The sequence below is a fragment of the Tachypleus tridentatus genome, chromosome 13 (genome assembly GCF_004210375.1).
Source record: "Tachypleus tridentatus isolate NWPU-2018 chromosome 13, ASM421037v1, whole genome shotgun sequence".
In the NCBI taxonomy this organism is placed as follows: Eukaryota; Metazoa; Arthropoda; class Merostomata; order Xiphosura; family Limulidae; genus Tachypleus; species Tachypleus tridentatus.
This window is the reverse complement of record NC_134837.1, coordinates 261221808-261240711: the sequence shown is the minus strand read 5'-3', so window position 1 is coordinate 261240711 and position 18904 is coordinate 261221808. Positions and strand designations below refer to the sequence as shown.

The 18904-nt window shown below is 33.2% G+C and overlaps 1 protein-coding gene across 1 annotated transcript; it reads left to right on the top strand.

The window, feature by feature from the left end:
• Positions 1 to 11232: 11232 nt before the first annotated feature.
• LOC143236532 (testis-expressed protein 2-like) lies at positions 11233 to 18904 on the top strand. Its single transcript, XM_076474837.1, has 3 exons — positions 11233 to 11237; positions 11479 to 11557; positions 12617 to 18904. The coding sequence occupies exons 1-3, from the start codon at positions 11233 to 11235 to the stop codon at positions 12704 to 12706; spliced, it is 174 nt and encodes a 57-aa protein (XP_076330952.1). The 3' UTR covers positions 12707 to 18904.

Genomic DNA, 18904 nt, shown 5'->3' with positions numbered 1-18904 from the left:
AGCTATAATACCTTTATATTTACTTCACACAGATTACCTGAGATTAAAGCTATAATACCTTTATATTTACTTCACACAGATTACCTGAGATTAAAGCTATAATACCTTTATATTTACTTCACACAGATTACTTGAGATTGAAGTTTACAATACCTTCAAGGCAGGTTATCTTAATTGCAGGATATGGACGTACAATCCAAACTCTAAGATGTTTCCAGTGTCAGAGGTTTGGTCACTCAAAGACATCATGTCATGGTTCCTTAACATGTGCTCATTGCAGCGGCAAGGACCATGATGCCTCTGAGTGTGAAACAGACCTTCATTGTGTCAATTGCAATGACTCTCACCCGTTCTACTTTCGTTCTTGCCATAAATGGTTGGAAGAAATAAGTGCATGCAGCGTTTGAAAACAATTCATGACATTACTTATTCTGAGGCTCGAAAATTGCTGTCCACAGCTTCATCTCGGACATATGCTGCTGCACTTCATTCCACAACTACTGTGGGAGTGCAGACAAATCTCTCTGTGCCTCCAAAAGAATCGTTCTCAAAACAAATGAAAAGCCTTTTTGACCTCCATGGTTAAAAAAGTTGATGAATCAACGTCAACACCCATCTCTGTCACTTACATACATTCTAACAAACCCCAAGATCTACATCCTTTGGTTCCAGGTACAGGCATTTCCTCGGATTCATCTTTTTCTCCAACCCCAAGAAACAAAACAATTATTCGTTTGCATCTTCAGTCACTGGAATCCCATTCCAACAACAAAGGCCTGCCCAGTCGACCCAGGGCAGGATCCATGGAGGTCGATAGACATCCCTCGAATAAGGACAGTAAGAAAACAAGACATGGTCGTAAACAGAAGGGTTCTCCACCCAATTCATCTACACGTCATTAAAAATGGCCACCTTGATACAATGGGACTGTCGAGGTTTAGTTTACATTCTAATCTGGATGACATTAAAACACTGATTGCTTCCTACCATCCTGTACGTCTTTCCTTACAAGAAACATTTCTGAAACCTGCCAATACAGTCACCTTTTGGCAGTTTTCTCTGTACAGAAATGATAGGCTGTGTGATGGACGAGTACATGGAGGGGTGGCACTGTTGGTCGTTCAGCATGTGCCCACCCTGTCTTTGTCACTCAACACACCCTTGGAAGCCGTAGCCATTCGTGTTTCCTTGGGTCATACCATCGCTGTTTGTTCTCTCTACCTGTCACATGGAGAGACATATGATCAATCAGACCTTGATGCTCTCATTGAACAATTGCTGTCTCCCTTTTTAATCCTGGGGGACTTTAATGGACATCATTCCCTCTGTGGAAGTGCTGTTATTGATAGGAGGGGTTGCCCATAGAGCATATACTCTTTGATCACAACCTTTCTCTTTTCAATACTGGTTCTTCTACTTATTTTCATGCACCTAGTCAGTCGTTTACTGCTATTGATCTCTCAATTTGCTCCCCTTTATTATTCTCCCATAATTGACAATAATCCATGAGGCAGTGATAATTTTCCTATACTTTTGGACGATGCTACCCTACCTGCGTGTCCCAGTGGAAGCTGGATCAGGCAGACTGGTCCACTTTCACTGCTCTTGTAGAACTTGATCCTGCCATCGTCTGTCATTCATCAATAGACGATTGTGTGGCAGTAGTAATTAACTGTATTATACAAGCAGCTGCTCAATGTATTCCTAAAACTTTGACAGGTTTTCCACTATATCCTCATCCGTGGTGGAATCCTGCCTGCCACATGGCGCGGAAGGCTCAAAAACAGGCCTAGGATACTTATCTTCTGACACCAATTCCAAGGTGATATGGGACAGGGTTCAAAAGGTCAGTGGGCACTACAATTCTGTCCCCTCTTGATCTTACTCTCTGATAGTCAAGAAGTAACTGATGTCCAGAGCATTGCTGATACTCTAAGTGAAAGCTTTTGCTGGGTATCTAGCACTTTTGCTTGTTCCTCCACCTTCATTACCATCAAGACTCGGGGCAGAGCGTTCACCTCTTTCCTTTCGAACTGACTATCTCTTTGACTATAATTGCCCCTTTACACTGGTGGAACTGAAACTGGTCCTTCTTCGATCTGGCAGTACATCTGTTGGACCTGATGATGTACACTATGACATGCTGTGCCATCTATCTCCTGCTTTTCTTGCTATTCTTCTGATTCTTTTTTAATCGGGTCTGGCAAGATAATGTTTTTCCTAATGCCTGGCGCCAGGCTATTATCTTATCTTTCTCAAGGCCTGGGAAAGATCCCAAGATTCCTTCAAACTACTGTCCAATTGCTTTGATGAGTTGTCTCTGTAAGACCTTAGAGAGGATGGTTAATGCTCGTCTTGTTTGGTTCCTCCAACCAAACAACTTCCTCTTACCAACCAAGTGTGGGTTCTGAAGACAGTTCTCCACCTGTTTCAACTTGAGAAATGTCAATTAGAAAACCCTTTCTCAAACAAGAACATCTTGTTTCAATATTCTTTGACATTGAGAAGGCTTATGATACAACATGGAGGTATGGCATTTTGCGAGACCTCCATATATATATATGGGTTACGTGGTCATTTGCCCATTTTTATTAACAATTTTTTAATGGACAGGAGATTCCAAGTTTGTGAGTGTTCAACACTTTCTTGTTCTTTTCTACAGAAACTTGGAGTCCCTCAGGGCTGTATTCTGAGTATCATGCTATTCAGTATCAAAATTAATACCATCGCTGAACAACTCCCTCTCACTGTTGCAAATGGGCTCTGTGTCGATGACTTTCACATCTCGTGTCAGTTGTCAAATATGAGGTATATTGAGCGGCAGCTACAGACTGCCCTCAATTGTTTACTGAAATGGGCCACAGAAAATGGCTTTAACTTCTCTCTCTCTCTCTCTAAAACCATTTGCATGCACTTTTGCCACCAACGGGGGTATTCACCCTGATCCTGAACTCCATATCTGTGAAGTTGTGCTGCCTTTGGTCCCTGAGACAAAGTTCTTGGGGCTTACCTTTGACCATAAGCTGGCTTTTATACCACACATCAAGCAGCTACGGGTCAAATGTACAAGAGCACTGAACATCCTCCATATCCTCTCTATCACCACTTGGGGAGTGGATTGATGTTCTATGCTGAAGATATATCGTGCTCTTATTCGATTGAAACTCGACTATGGATCACTGGTGTATGACTCTGCCAGACCCTCAGCCTTAAAGATGCTGGACCCCATTCATCATTAAGGACTTTGGCTCTGCACTGGGGCTTTCCACACTTCCCCAGTTCAGAGCTTATATGTGGAGTCTCTTGAACTTTCTTTGCACCTCTGCTGTTTGCAACTGTCTTTACTATATGCTTCAAAACTTTGTTCCTTATCAAAGCACCCCACCTAGGGTTGTGTTTTCCTTCCTCAGTGGGCCATACTTCTTCAGAACAGACGATCTGCCATTGCTCCTTTTGGCCTTCGTGTCCAGGTGCAGTTGGATGAATTGGGTCTGTTCTTGGATAACAATGCAGAATCCACTGGTCAGCCCATCCCATCATGGCTTATTACAGCCCCCAAATGTGACCTTTCTTTAAGTCATCTGAGAAAAGCAGATACTCCCAATTGGAAGTACCGTCTTTTATTTACTGAACATCTTTCGAACCATCCTTCCATTCCTTTTTATACGGATGGTTCAAAATCAGGCGACTCTGTGGGCTCTGCCATGGTTTGTTGCAGTTCGGTGGTTGCACACAGAATCCCCTTTACAGCTTTTGTGTTCACTGCTGAACTGTATGCCATTTTTTTTTGCCCTGGATAACACAGAAGCTAAGCAGTACTCAAACTGCACTATTTATACTGACTTGCTTAGTTCTCTACTGGTCCTGGAATCGCTTCACATTGGTTCACACCCTGTTCTCACCGATATTTAAAACCAACTGGCCCATTTCTCTTTAAAACTACTTCTATCCAGTTTTTCCGGATTCCAGGCCACGTTGGTATTCGAGGGAACGAGCACGCAGACACGGCAGCTAACTCTTATCCGCTCTGGCACTATTACCCCTATGCCTATTCCGTACATGGACTATGGTCCTGTATTCAGGGCTTAGCTCTGTGCCATCTGGCAGTCGACTTGGAGTGAGCAACATGAAAACAAGCTTTTCCAAATAAAACCTTCTATTGGACTTTGGCCGTCTTGCTTCCGTAAAGTTCGGAAGGAGGAAGTTGTTCTCACTAGGCTACGCATTGATCAAAGTTTTTTAACTCATCGTTTTCTTTTATCTGGAACTGATGCACCGGTGTGTAGTCTTTGTAACACTCAGATCACAATAAGCCACATTTTACTTTTTTGCTTTCGTTACAACTCTCAACGACGGCACCATTTTAAACATGTTCTGTCCCAAGGTTTGTCCATCACGTTAGACATTGTTATTGGTGATGGTGACACTGTCCACCTTGGTAACGTTTTTAGTTTCTTAAAGGCCATTAATCTTTTCAATGTCATTTAAGTTTTTTTAATTTGTACATTAAACCTTTTTTAATGTGGTTCCCTTTTAAGAATCAGTCTCTTTTGTTCGATTTGAAATTTGAAAAACGCCGTAACGTTAACTCAACACTAGGACTGGAAAGGCCAAATTCAGGTGACTGACTATGGTTTATGTACTTACCTGTTAGTCTTCCTGGTGGGTTATGATATTTGACATTATGCTACAGAAAGTCATTTACGACTTCTCTTACTGCAGTTTTTCTCTTAATGTTGTAGACAAGATGTCAACGTTGGTTTTATGCAACTTATGTTTGTTTTTTTAAACTTTGTTTTGTTTCACCTCAGTTTCTTTTTATGAATTTTACTCCATTTGCTCTAATTTTAACTTTTTACCAGATGTTTGGTGCAGATAACCTAGCTGCTTTGTGCCATAAAACACTAAATCAACCAACCAACTTCACACAGATTACCTTAGATTCAAGTAACGATACCTTTATATTTACTTCATACATTTCATGTGTTTTTTTTAAATTGTGTGTATGTCTCTTCTTAAAATTGCACATTAAAGATCATGCTATGTTATTGCAGCCATATTACTCAACAGTTTACTATTTGTATGGTTTTACTACTTGACGTAGGTAACTTATTGTAGCCACTGAGAGTTTTCTATTTTATGTTATTGCAGCCATATTACTCAACAGTTTACTATTTGTATGGTTTTACTACTTGACGTAGGTAACTTATTGTAGCCACTGAGAGTTTTCTATTTTATGTTATTGCAGCCATATTACTCAACAGTTTACTATTTGTATGGTTTTACTACTTGGCGTAGGTAACTTATTGTAGCCACTGAGAGTTTTCTATTTTATGTTATTGCAGCCATATTACTCAACAGTTTACTATTTGTATGGTTTTACTACTTGGCGTAGGTAACTTATTGTAGCCACTGAGAGTTTTCTATTTTATGTTATTGCAGCCATATTACTCAACAGTTTACTATTTGTATGGTTTTACTACTTGACGTAGGTAACTTATTGTAGCCACTGAGAGTTTTCTATTTTATGTTATTGAAGCCATATTACTCAACAGTTTACTATTTGTATGGTTTTACTACTTGACGTAGGTAACTTATTGTAGCCACTGAGAGTTTTCTATTTTATGTTATTGAAGCCATATTACTCAACAGTTTACTATTTGTATGGTTTTACTACTTGACGTAGGTAACTTATTGTAGCCACTGAGAGTTTTCTATTTTATGTTATTGAAGCCATATTACTCAACAGTTTACTATTTGTATGGTTTTACTACTTGACGTAGGTAACTTATTGTAGCCACTGAGAGTTTTCTATTTTATGTTATTGAAGCCATATTACTCAACAGTTTACTATTTGTATGGTTTTACTACTTGACGTAGGTAACTTATTGTAGCCACTGAGAGTTTTCTATTTTATGTTATTGCAGCCATATTACTCAACAGTTTACTATTTGTATGGTTTTACTACTTGACGTAGGTAACTTATTGTAGCCACTGAGAGTTTTCTATTTTATGTTATTGCAGCCATATTACTCAACAGTTTACTATTTGTATGGTTTTACTACTTGATGTAGGTAACTTATTGTAGCCACTGAGAGTTTTCTATTTTATGTTATTGCAGCCATATTACTCAACAGTTTACTATTTGTATGGTTTTACTACTTGACGTAGGTAACTTATTGTAGCCACTGAGAGTTTTCTATTTTATGTTATTGCAGCCATATTACTCAACAGTTTACTATTTGTATGGTTTTACTACTTGACGTAGGTAACTTATTGTAGCCACTGAGAGTTTTCTATTTTATGTTATTGCAGCCATATTACTCAACAGTTTACTATTTGTATGGTTTTACTACTTGACGTAGGTAACTTATTGTAGCCACTGAGAGTTTTCTATTTTATGTTATTGAAGCCATATTACTCAACAGTTTACTATTTGTGTGGTTTTACTACTTGACGTAGGTAACTTATTGTAGCCACTGAGAGTTTTCTATTTTATGTTATTGCAGCCATATTACTCAACAGTTTACTATTTGTATGGTTTTACTACTTGATGTAGGTAACTTATTGTAGCCACTGAGAGTTTTATATGTTATGTTATTGCAGCCATATTACTCAACAGTTTACTATTTGTATGGTTTTACTACTTGACGTAGGTAACTTATTGTAGCCACTGAGAGTTTTCTGTTTTATGTTATTGCAGCCATATTACTCAACAGTTTACTATTTGTATGGTTTTACTACTTGACGTAGGTAACTTATTGTAGCCACTGAGAGTTTTCTATTTTATGTTATTGTAGCCATATTACTCAACAGTTTACTATTTGTATGGTTTTACTACTTGATGTAGGTAACTTATTGTAGCCACTGAGAGTTTTCTATTTTATGTTATTGAAGCCATATTACTCAACAGTTTACTATTTGTATGGTTTTACTACTTGACGTAGGTAACTTATTGTAGCCACTGAGAGTTTTCTATTTTATGTTATTGCAGCCATATTACTCAACAGTTTACTATTTGTATGGTTTTACTACTTGACGTAGGTAACTTATTGTAGCCACTGAGAGTTTTCTATTTTATGTTATTGCAGCCATATTACTCAACAGTTTACTATTTGTATGGTTTTACTACTTGGCGTGGGTAACTTATTGTAGCCACTGAGAGTTTTCTATTTTATGTTATTGAAGCCATATTACTCAACAGTTTACTATTTGTATGGTTTTACTACTTGGCGTAGGTAACTTATTGTAGCCACTGAGAGTTTTCTATTTTATGTTATTGAAGCCATATTACTCAACAGTTTACTATTTGTATGGTTTTACTACTAGGTAACTTATTGTAGCCACTGAGAGTTTTCTATTTTATAGTAAACTCAACAGTTTACTATTTGTATGGTTTTACTACTTGACGTAGGTAACTTATTGTAGCCACTGAGAGTTTTCTATTTTATGTTATTGAAGCCATATTACTCAACAGTTTACTATTTGTATGGTTTTACTACTTGACGTAGGTAACTTATTGTAGCCACTGAGAGTTTTCTATTTTATGTTATTGCAGCCATATTACTCAACAGTTTACTATTTGTATGGTTTTACTACTTGGCGTAGGTAACTTATTGTAGCCACTGAGAGTTTTCTATTTTATGTTATTGCAGCCATATTACTCAACAGTTTACTATTTGTATTGTTTTACTACTTGACGTAGGTAACTTATTGTAGCCACTGAGAGTTTTCTATTTTATGTTATTGCAGCCATATTACTCAACAGTTTACTATTTGTATGGTTTTACTACTTGACGTAGGTAACTTATTGTAGCCACTGAGAGTTTTCTATTTTATGTTATTGCAGCCATATTACTCAACAGTTTACTATTTGTATGGTTTTACTACTAGGTAACTTATTGTAGCCACTGAGAGTTTTCTATTTTATGTTATTGAAGCCATATTACTCAACAGTTTACTATTTGTATGGTTTTACTACTTGGCGTAGGTAACTTATTGTAGCCACTGAGAGTTTTCTATTTTATGTTATTGAAGCCATATTACTCAACAGTTTACTATTTGTATGGTTTTACTACTTGACGTAGGTAACTTATTGTAGCCACTGAGAGTTTTCTATTTTATGTTATTGAAGCCATATTACTCAACAGTTTACTATTTGTATGGTTTTACTACTAGGTAACTTATTGTAGCCACTGAGAGTTTTCTATTTTATGTTATTGAAGCCATATTACTCAACAGTTTACTATTTGTATGGTTTTACTACTTGACGTAGGTAACTTATTGTAGCCACTGAGAGTTTTCTATTTTATGTTATTGAAGCCATATTACTCAACAGTTTACTATTTGTATGGTTTTACTACTAGGTAACTTATTGTAGCCACTGAGAGTTTTCTATTTTATGTTATTGAAGCCATATTACTCAACAGTTTACTATTTGTATGGTTTTACTACTAGGTAACTTATTGTAGCCACTGAGAGTTTTCTATTTTATGTTATTGAAGCCATATTACTCAACAGTTTACTATTTGTATGGTTTTACTACTAGGTAACTTATTGTAGCCACTGAGAGTTTTCTATTTTATGTTATTGCAGCCATATTACTCAACAGTTTACTATTTGTATGGTTTTACTACTAGGTAACTTATTGTAGCCACTGAGAGTTTTCTATTTTATGTTATTGAAGCCATATTACTCAACAGTTTACTATTTGTATGGTTTTACTACTAGGTAACTTATTGTAGCCACTGAGAGTTTTCTATTTTATGTTATTGAAGCCATATTACTCAACAGTTTACTATTTGTATGGTTTTACTACTAGGTAACTTATTGTAGCCACTGAGAGTTTTCTATTTTATGTTATTGCAGCCATATTACTCAACAGTTTACTATTTGTATGGTTTTACTACTAGGTAACTTATTGTAGCCACTGAGAGTTTTCTATTTTATGTTATTGAAGCCATATTACTCAACAGTTTACTATTTGTATGGTTTTACTACTAGGTAACTTATTGTAGCCACTGAGAGTTTTCTATTTTATGTTATTGAAGCCATATTACTCAACAGTTTACTATTTGTATGGTTTTACTACTAGGTAACTTATTGTAGCCACTGAGAGTTTTCTATTTTATGTTATTGAAGCCATATTACTCAACAGTTTACTATTTGTATGGTTTTACTACTAGGTAACTTATTGTAGCCACTGAGAGTTTTCTATTTTATGTTATTGAAGCCATATTACTCAACAGTTTACTATTTGTATGGTTTTACTACTAGGTAACTTATTGTAGCCACTGAGAGTTTTCTATTTTATGTTATTGCAGCCATATTACTCAACAGTTTACTATTTGTATGGTTTTACTACTAGGTAACTTATTGTAGCCACTGAGAGTTTTCTATTTTATGTTATTGCAGCCATATTACTCAACAGTTTACTATTTGTATGGTTTTACTACTAGGTAACTTATTGTAGCCACTGAGAGTTTTCTATTTTATGTTATTGAAGCCATATTACTCAACAGTTTACTATTTGTATGGTTTTACTACTAGGTAACTTATTGTAGCCACTGAGAGTTTTCTATTTTATGTTATTGCAGCCATATTACTCAACAGTTTACTATTTGTATGGTTTTACTACTAGGTAACTTATTGTAGCCACTGAGAGTTTTCTATTTTATGTTATTGCAGCCATATTACTCAACAGTTTACTATTTGTATGGTTTTACTACTAGGTAACTTATTGTAGCCACTGAGAGTTTTCTATTTTATGTTATTGCAGCCATATTACTCAACAGTTTACTATTTGTATGGTTTTACTACTAGGTAACTTATTGTAGCCACTGAGAGTTTTCTATTTTATGTTATTGAAGCCATATTACTCAACAGTTTACTATTTGTATGGTTTTACTACTAGGTAACTTATTGTAGCCACTGAGAGTTTTCTATTTTATGTTATTGAAGCCATATTACTCAACAGTTTACTATTTGTATGGTTTTACTACTAGGTAACTTATTGTAGCCACTGAGAGTTTTCTATTTTATGTTATTGAAGCCATATTACTCAACAGTTTACTATTTGTATGGTTTTACTACTAGGTAACTTATTGTAGCCACTGAGAGTTTTCTATTTTATGTTATTGAAGCCATATTACTCAACAGTTTACTATTTGTATGGTTTTACTACTAGGTAACTTATTGTAGCCACTGAGAGTTTTCTATTTTATGTTATTGAAGCCATATTACTCAACAGTTTACTATTTGTATGGTTTTACTACTAGGTAACTTATTGTAGCCACTGAGAGTTTTCTATTTTATGTTATTGAAGCCATATTACTCAACAGTTTACTATTTGTATGGTTTTACTACTAGGTAACTTATTGTAGCCACTGAGAGTTTTCTATTTTATGTTATTGAAGCCATATTACTCAACAGTTTACTATTTGTATGGTTTTACTACTAGGTAACTTATTGTAGCCACTGAGAGTTTTCTATTTTATGTTATTGAAGCCATATTACTCAACAGTTTACTATTTGTATGGTTTTACTACTAGGTAACTTATTGTAGCCACTGAGAGTTTTCTATTTTATGTTATTGAAGCCATATTACTCAACAGTTTACTATTTGTATGGTTTTACTACTAGGTAACTTATTGTAGCCACTGAGAGTTTTCTATTTTATGTTATTGAAGCCATATTACTCAACAGTTTACTATTTGTATGGTTTTACTACTAGGTAACTTATTGTAGCCACTGAGAGTTTTCTATTTTATGTTATTGAAGCCATATTACTCAACAGTTTACTATTTGTATGGTTTTACTACTAGGTAACTTATTGTAGCCACTGAGAGTTTTCTATTTTCAAAATTGTTAATTAGGCTTTTTTTTACCTTTTTTTTTCCTCTCAAATTTATTCAGTTTGGAAGTTCTGTATCTATGATTAATCATTATTCAGATCACATAAGTTGTTGAAATTACTTCAGTGAATGTGTGCTCCTTAACCACTAATATTTTATTATTAGAGTCAGTACTAAGATGATAAATCTACATCACTGGAATTTGCAGGCATGTGGACTCTTTTGGAATTAATAACATTTTAGAGCAGAAAGCAAGATACAAACTGTGACTTCATAGGACTAGAAATTGTCACTTAATGATTCAAACTCATCGTCTCATGCCTTTTTTATTTGCATAAAGTTTTATTGAAAAGTAAACGTAGCTCACAGAATTTTAGATATGAAGTAAATGTTTCACAATTTACTGTCTTTCCTTGACAGTTTCAATGTTTCGAGTTGAAGAAACTTTACATGTGTAAAATTAAATATTGTATGAAACTGTATTTTCTTTTTTATACATGTCTAATATTTGAATATGTATTAAATATCAAATAATTTCATTTAAAAGGTGTGAAATGTTCTAACAAAGTGTGTTTTTAAAAAAGGTATGGTTTTCGTGGTAACCCCAAATTATCCATTTCGTGAGGCCAAAATTAGGAGAAAAGAAAGTCACCATAGGTCATGTCACAGAATGGATTGAAAAAAAGTTGTCCATAGAATTTCAGGTAAGCTATATCTACAAGTTCATATGTACATATTTGTAGACTTCTGTGCATGGTAAGCTTTCCATTTTATTCTGTCCATACTGAGATGAATGATTACATATTAGTGTTTTCTTATTAAGGAAATAAGCAGAGGAAAATCAGTAAATCAACTATATTTCACATATCAATAAAGAATTGTCATTTTCTTCTTGACAACATGGTTAAAACTGTCAAGTGACACTAATGTTGACTTCTTGAGTCCAGGAAATTATGTTTTAACAGAAAATACATCTCCTAAAACTTTTAGAATAATCATATGTCAGTGTATATATGGCCAGGTGATTCAGGCACTTGACTCATAATCTAAGGGTGGCGGGTTCGAATTCCAGTCACACCGAAACATGTTCGCCCTTTCAGTCATGGAGGTGTTATAATGTTACAGTCAATCTCACTATTCATTGGTGAAAGAGTATCCCAAGAGTTGGCAGTGGGTGGTGATGGTTAGCTGTCTTCCCTCTAGTCTTACACTGCTAAGTTAGGGATGGCTAGTGTAGCTAGCCCTCGTGTAGCTTTGCACAAAATTCAAAAAACCAAACCAAACAATCAACATGTATATGATAGTGCTTGAAATGTGTGATTACTTTGACATACATATGTCTACATTTTTGTGATATGTGAGCCTATGTTTGTTCTCTTGCTGCAGCTTGTGTTTTCAGACATTGTGATATCTAAGTATATATCTACATTTGGTTTTATATGTAATTACAGAGTTATCACAGTATTACTGTGTTTATAGTTGGAGTGTTTGTTTCTGTTAATTTGTGTTGACAAATCCAACATTCTGAAACAATGAGTTTTCATTATGAAGATAATCATCACTGTATTTACCTTGGCACAAGAGTTTTGATCTAACGTACAAGAAAGTATATGTTAGAAATGTGAGAAATTATACAAAATAATATGTATGGATTTAAGTAAGTCGATGGTCCAGTTTCATTCAACTTTTAACATGGCTAAATAAAGATGTATAGTGTGTCAGTCAAAGTCAGTTGGTTAATAACATTTTTTTCTGTACAACAGAAATTATTGGTGATGCCCAACATGGACGATCTAATTATTCCCATAATGTACTCCGGCCTAAAGTCAAGTGGAAGCAGCAGAGAAAGCTGACTGGAAAAATATACTGTGTTTGTGTTTAAAGGTTGTTATATGGGTGATATATGTTTGATAATTTCTATTTCATTTTATTTTTACTTCTGTAATTATCAATTACTTGTGACAAGAAAAATCTGGAATTTTGGGAACCAACATTGGTTGAATGTTTGTCCAAGATACTAATGTGAAACTGCTGAGGTGTTGATATTTTCCTTTTGGCTTTTTATTTAATCAGGCTCCTACCTGAATTTCAACAAATTCTATTTTTGTAAGTATATTTGGAAGACTGGTTATTATTTTTTAAAAGGAGGGTGTATCAGCTCCAAATTTTCTCTCAGTAGACATTGAAATAATTTTGAAAATTACAAAAATTATTTTTTATAGAGAATATTTAATTAAAACACTAATAATAATTAATTTGTAACATATTAATTGTAATTCTTATTTAATTATTTGTTATTTGTTTGCAAAAATTCTTTCTAATTTTGTTTAATATATCCTTATGTGCATCAAGACATCACACTGACCAATTTTTTTATATAACCATTCATTTATTTCTTCACAAAATTAAAGGTGCAGCCTTTAGGAAGTCACATACGGTAAACCCAGGTTTTCACGTAATTGAAAATTCTGTCATTCGTGAAAATTATATTAGAAACGTAAGTACCTTTAAGATCATGAAATACCTGTACGAAGGATTTGTTTCAGGAGTTTCATAATACCACAGCAACTATTTTAATAGGATGGCCATGGTGGAAATACTCAATAGTTTTTGGGTAATAAAAGGTTTTGTTGTTTGTTTTTTTTTATACTATTGGAAAACAAAATATTCAGGTGTTCTACTTATAAGTAAAATTAGTTTTGTCTCAAAATTAAAATGTAGCTGGAATTCATCCCTTGTGCATCTGACATGTAATCATCTGATATGTAATCAAGCCAAAGACTACTGAGAAGACATCAGGGGAGTCCTGTTCCCTCCCCACCCCCCTACAAGTCCAAATCAAAAACATAATTTTGATATTTTTGTAATTCAATGAAATGTACTAATTCACTGTTATTCATTTCATTTACAGTCAGTAGAAACACCATTTTATTTCTGAATTTGAAAAGTTGAATGATTTGGACAAGTGATCTAAGGTATTAGAACCATAATCAAAATAATATTACTCTAGTCATTGTCATCCTTCTCCTGTGACTGTATAGTAAGTAATATCTAATGTTATGAGAACTGTAGCTATGCTTTGTAATATCAGCAAGAGACACATTTATGTTAATTTAAATAAAAGGCAGAGTATTATGAGATTAATTACACAGTACAAGGTACAGGTCGTTTTCAAAATGAAAGTGAATAGAACATTGAATTTTATGTGTCAAGCAATGCATTTGGCTACAAATTAGATAGAGCTGTATTAAACATATAAATAGTCTTGGAAAGTATGAGTATTGTGGAAATATAAAACAATTATTAACTTTGTGTTTATATGTCTAAGATGGTTTTAATTTAAAAACTATAAACCCATTGGTCAAAAATACTGGATTAAAAAAAATAACTTTAAAAACACCAAAGATTTGTTTAATTATAACACTACCAACTGCCCAGTTTTGTGTGTGTGTGTGTGTGTGTGTGTGTGTGTGTGTGTGTGTGTGTGCAATAATATACACAAGGTTTAAAATATTTTATAAGCTTATTTGATTATATTTTCCTTTTACATCTGGTCATACCAAGCTTAGTTTGGGATGTTATAACCTCATGCATTATCTGAGTTAAGGTATTTTTTATATTTCATGCAAAAGTAGATATAATAACAATTCACAGTCTTTAAATTCAAACATCTGACATGTATTTTGGCTATTGGCTAAATTCTGCCATCAGCACTTCTGCTATACCAACAAAAATATGAAGGTAGTTTCAGAGTGTGGCTCTTTGTTTCTTAAAGTTTCTGTTTTCTTAACCTAGTCAGTCAGTCAATAGTTCATAAGTTGTACAACTGGCATGTGAGGATTCTGTTGCAGTACTAATTTTTTAATAAATGATCCCTGATACAAACAAGCGAACACTATATTCATGTCATTGTAATTTTTAAAGAATGAAATATCTGTGTGAGAAAGTTACATTATCTCACTTCAACCCTACAGTTGAACATTGTACACTTCTGTAGTCAGTAATACCTGGTAATGGAATTGTTTGTTAATATTGTGAGTTCATGTTCTCTACTCATACATGTTTTAGAACATGTACATTTGGTATGAAAACTCATTTTAAGTTTTCTGTGATATCTGTGCCTTTGTGGCTAATCTCTCGCACCTTAAGTTGAATACTTTCTGTGGAAAAGTCGAGATACTGTGGAATACATGATATGGTTTAGAAACTAAGCCATACTAAATTTAAATGTGGACAGTTGACTAAAACAAAATATCACCTAAAATGTGTTACAGATTTCACATGCCTAGGTTTTTGTTTTGGTTTTTAATAGATTGTGGCTAAATACAAATGTTATTGAACTTTCTTAATAATTCACAACATTTGTTGGACCACATGCATTGTTAACTGGTGTTTTCATATTGTGGCTAAATACAAATGTTATTGAACTTTCTTAATAATTCACAACATTTGTTGGACCACATGCATTGTTAACTCATGTTTTCATATTGTGGCTAAATACAAATGTTATTGAACTTTCTTAATGATTCACAACATTTGTTGGACCACATGCATTGTTAACTGGTGTTTTTCATATTGTGGCTAAATACAAATGTTATTGAACTTTCTTAATAATTCACAACATTTGTTGGACCACATGCATTGTTAACTGGTGTTTTCATATTGTGGCTAAATACAAATGTTATTGAACTTTCTTAATAATTCACAACATTTGTTGGACCACATGCATTGTTAACTGGTGTTTTCATATTGTGGCTAAATACAAATGTTATTGAACTTTCTTAATAATTCACAACATTTGTTGGACCACATGCATTGTTAACTGGTGTTTTCATATTGTGGCTAAATACAAATGTTATTGAACTTTCTTAATAATTCACAACATTTGTTGGACCACATGCATTGTTAACTGGTGTTTTCATATTGTGGCTAAATACAAATGTTATTGAACTTTCTTAATAATTCACAACATTTGTTGGACCACATGCATTGTTAACTGGTGTTTTCATATTGTGGCTAAATACAAATGTTATTGAACTTTCTTAATAATTCACAACATTTGTTGGACCACATGCATTGTTAACTGGTGTTTTCATATTGTGGCTAAATACAAATGTTATTGAACTTTCTTAATAATTCACAACATTTGTTGGACCACATGCATTGTTAACTGGTGTTTTCATATTGTGGCTAAATACAAATGTTATTGAACTTTCTTAATAATTCACAACATTTGTTGGACCACATGCATTGTTAACTGGTGTTTTCATATTGTTGGACCACATGCATTGTTAACTCATGTTTTCATGTAATTTTCTCTGGATGAAATATGAGTTTGAATTAAAAAATTGATTCTGTATTTTAACAGAAAAAAGAATAAATTTGTTATAATTGTAGCTGAGAGAGGTGGGGGATATGTCTTAGAAAATTATTAAATCATATTAAATATTACTATATTTGAAAGTTCTGGTTCATTAATGAAAATATAAGAAGTAATAAGACAAGGGCATTATTTAAATAGGGTTCTAAATAAAACCCAGAATAATTCAGCTAAGTGGTGTTATACACAGATGACTGTTAACACAAAATAAATATGTGTGTGTGTGTGTGCATATATAAACTGATAAATATCCTGTTTTTGTAAAATCCAAGCATAAAACCCTGGAACTTCTGGGAGGCTTTGTTACCTTTACAAATACATATAACACTCCTTGTTTAAGTTACAGAAACACACAAACAGCATTTAAGAAATAGCTACTCAAGAGTGTTACTCAAAAATATCTATTCAGTCTTTACGTTATTTACTGTTTACTAGAATTACATAAAATATTTGAAAATATCTGGTATAACAATTCTGTGTTTAATAGCATTAATTCACCTTTACAACTTAGAAATATCAGTCTATAAGGTTTGTAAAGCTACTGAGTTTGAGGCACAACAGACGTTTATGGTTGTTAGAATTTAAGTAGAATTCAATGTTCAGAAAACATGTTTTACTTGTTGAACATTTTTATTATATACTATGATTTGAATTCTGAATTAGTGTGGTTTTTGTTTTGTTTGTTCATTTTGTAATCTAACTCCTTCCCAGGACTTGTAATTTAACATTTTGTTTTTGAGATTTGAACTTATTGAGCTAGCTGGTTCATACATTCCATTATATCACTAACTTAGATAATTACTTATATTTACCTATATGTGTTATTCCACGTGCTTCACGTGGTCGAAGCAAAATGCAGTATTGGATAAACACGTTGGCTAATGATATCAGTTGCTGTGGTCAAAATATCTTCGTGTGAGTTATCTGTTTGTTTATTAATTGTTTTCCTAATTTTGAAAACCTTTATATTTTAGCTTGGTTTGTACTTAATGTATAGAAATTATGTTAAGTTTGACACACATTACTTGCTGTCCATAAGTAAACATTGCTCTGGTTTCAAAATACATGGAAAATTGAAAGTAACTTATTTAAGAGAAATAGGTTTCATTACAACATTAGTGTTTACAGTGCTGTTTTATTTCAAGCAAAGATGGACAGTTGTATTTTTAGCCAACCTTGTACAGAACTGAGTTCTAAAACTACGTAAGAGATAGAAAAAAATTTAAAATATTTTCAGCAACAAGATGTAGAATTGTGTTTATTAACAAACTATTGTAGAAATTTATTGTTAATTTGTACCTAAATAAGGCTGTACAGCTTAAGAAGCTGAAAAAGCAATGCAGTTATTTTTTGAACAAGTATTAAAGTGAAATATGTAATTTGCGTAAAAGTTGTTGAATTTTCACGTAAAGTGGAACATTGTGATTGTGTTTTTTTTTATTTTTTGCATGTTATTTTTTGTGGGAAATTTTTTGAAAGTTGTATAACCAGCTCTACCACTGCTTATTCCCAGTGCATTCATTTGTAATTATTTGAAACAAAAATTGTTATTTTTAAAAGACATTTGTATGTGTATATTGTAATAAATGCCAATCTAAAAAAAATGTCTATTTAAAGTTGTGAAACTGTTTTAAATATTTATTCGTTTTCTATCCCATAAATATCTGTCAACAGGATGGACTTTAAGTTTTGTTTTCTGCAAGAGGAAATTTTAATAAAGTGGAAAACGAATATGAGTGTCCAGATTTAACTATTCCAAGTTGTATTCTGGAACATTCACCTCGTATGTTTCATCGAAAATATTTCATAAAATTATGGAATAATCGGATATTGTGTTATTGGCTATATTTCTGTTTATTGTGGGTTACTAGACTTTGAATTCTTACATCCACTGTAGTGGCTTGGAATTACTGAGGATTTATTTCATAGGTGTTTTGTTTTGACAAAGGAGATTGTATTGTTAAAATGTAGCCGTATTTAGTGTCTGTTTCTTTTTAACAGGTTTATAAAAATTCTGTATTTTAACTACCTAATAACAATGAAAGAAAAACAAGTGTGATAAACAGTTTTATCAGGTGTTGCACATTCCACAAATCTGCCATTTTCAAACATTTCAAAGAATGCTTATGAATGTTTAGAATTACTTCTAGACTAGCGTGGTGATAATTTTAAAAGCAACATAGAAAATGTAAACTGATTTAACTTCTTTACTGAAACATTTATTTTCCACACATTTTTGATTTTATATGAGACACTCAATAAACTGGAATTAGTTATGTATTTGTCATTGAATTTTCATGTAACTCGTAAGTTATGATTAAATAATTATTTACATGTGAGTGATTGTAAAAGAAACAGCGAAATTGTGATGGAAACCTAAACGAAAATGTGTAAACTGTGTGTGTAGTGAGTAATTAGGGAGTACATATGTATTATCAGTCCACAGAGAAACGATCTATTACTTTTTAATAACTCAAAACAGTGTGTTATATCCATTATTAAAAATGCTTTTGAAAGTTGTGGGTTTGTGCTTCTTGTACGCTTATCTTACATTGTTCATGATTTTTGGAAGATTGTTTAAATAAACAGTGTTAACATGTTTAGAAGTTTAGGATTGTAATGTGAGTTAATATATTTGTCAAAATAAACGCTTTTTTTAAAATCGAATAAA